We start from the raw sequence: 1,108 nt of genomic DNA, 5'->3' as shown, positions 1-1,108 counted from the left end.
TTTAAAAAAAGAAAGTGAAAAAAAAAAAAAAAGAAATGTTTTATGCAGCTGGACTTTGAAGTGAGAAAGAGGCTTTCTCTACCGTTAAATTTTGCACTTTATTTTAACCCTTAGGTAAGAAAAAGGGTAAAAGTCAACCAACGCAAGACAGTCATGGGACTCACAGGGAGGCTCCTCTCCTGAACCTCCAAAAGCACAAGTGCCCAGCCAGCATGGAGCGCGGGTCCCGAGCCCCCCACCGGCCCGCACTCCACGCAAACAAGCAGGCCGTGGCCGACTGCAGAAGCCCCTGGGTGGGAAACAAGTAGGTACCTTTTTCTCTTCTAGTTCTGCTTTTAAAGATCCCAGATCTTCCTGACATTGCTGCAGAGAAGAAATTTTTTGAAGCATTTGTTCCACTTGGTGATGCAGAGTACTATTCTCTCTACAAACGGACAATGCAGCGTCGTTACACAGGGTCGCAGTCAGCGGTCAGCTCTACTGGCGCTAGGTCAACCTCGAAGTCCCCGAAAGCGCTCCTGACAGGACGCAGTCCTCACACCCGTTTCTCTGGCCCGGGGGTTTACCGCCCACAGAGCCACCTGCTTTTCAGGAGGCCACTTGTGGCAGGGTGGCCCCGTGTGCCGGGAAGCCGGCGCTCCCGCCTCGCTATTCTGGCCACGTGGCAGCCTCGCGACGCAGGACACAGCCCCCCGTGCGCCTTCGCCTGGGTGACGCATGAGCCAGCTGTGCACGATGTGACGGGGAGCAGATGGGCCTGCCTGAACGGAGCCCGCGCCCCGCACTCCCCCGCGTGGCACTGCGTCCCCCGTTTAGAAGCTAGTCTGGGAGTGTCTCCCCCAAAGGGCCCCCGGGGCTTACCGTCTGGCAAACTGGAGCTGTAGAACCTCAGTTAAAGAAAACCGATGCTGTTACGTGATACGCGCCTGAAAGTAGAACTCACTTAAAACGACGCGCAACGTGTGTTCGAGATCGTTCGCTGCAGGAAAAGGGCAACTCGCAGGCTCAGCGACACACCGCTTCCAAGGGAGCCTTCGAGTACGACCGGCCAAAACTAACTCCCAGGACAAGACGGCAGCGCGCAGCCGCGGGGCGCGCCCGGCCACAC

At 56.6% G+C, this 1,108-nt stretch overlaps 1 protein-coding gene across 1 annotated transcript in view; it reads right to left on the bottom strand.

Annotated features, from left to right (window-relative positions):
• ICE1 (interactor of little elongation complex ELL subunit 1) overlaps window positions 1–1,108 on the bottom strand; it is a 16,522-nt gene that overhangs the window by 14,764 nt on the left and 650 nt on the right. The window contains exons 2-3 of the mRNA XM_012721736.1: window positions 862–880; window positions 313–424 (exon numbers count right to left, since the gene is read on the bottom strand). Of these exons, the coding sequence (XP_012577190.1) occupies window positions 313–390 (78 nt within the window). The 5' untranslated portion in view covers window positions 391–424; window positions 862–880. The remainder of the gene's footprint in view (window positions 1–312; window positions 425–861; window positions 881–1,108) is intronic.

Source organism: Condylura cristata, unplaced genomic scaffold, assembly GCF_000260355.1.
Source record: "Condylura cristata isolate star-nosed mole 26May11 unplaced genomic scaffold, ConCri1.0 scaffold00007, whole genome shotgun sequence".
NCBI lineage: Eukaryota > Metazoa > Chordata > Mammalia > Eulipotyphla > Talpidae > Condylura > Condylura cristata.
Note: the sequence above shows the minus strand (reverse complement) of the source record. Positions and strands in the feature narration are given on the sequence as shown.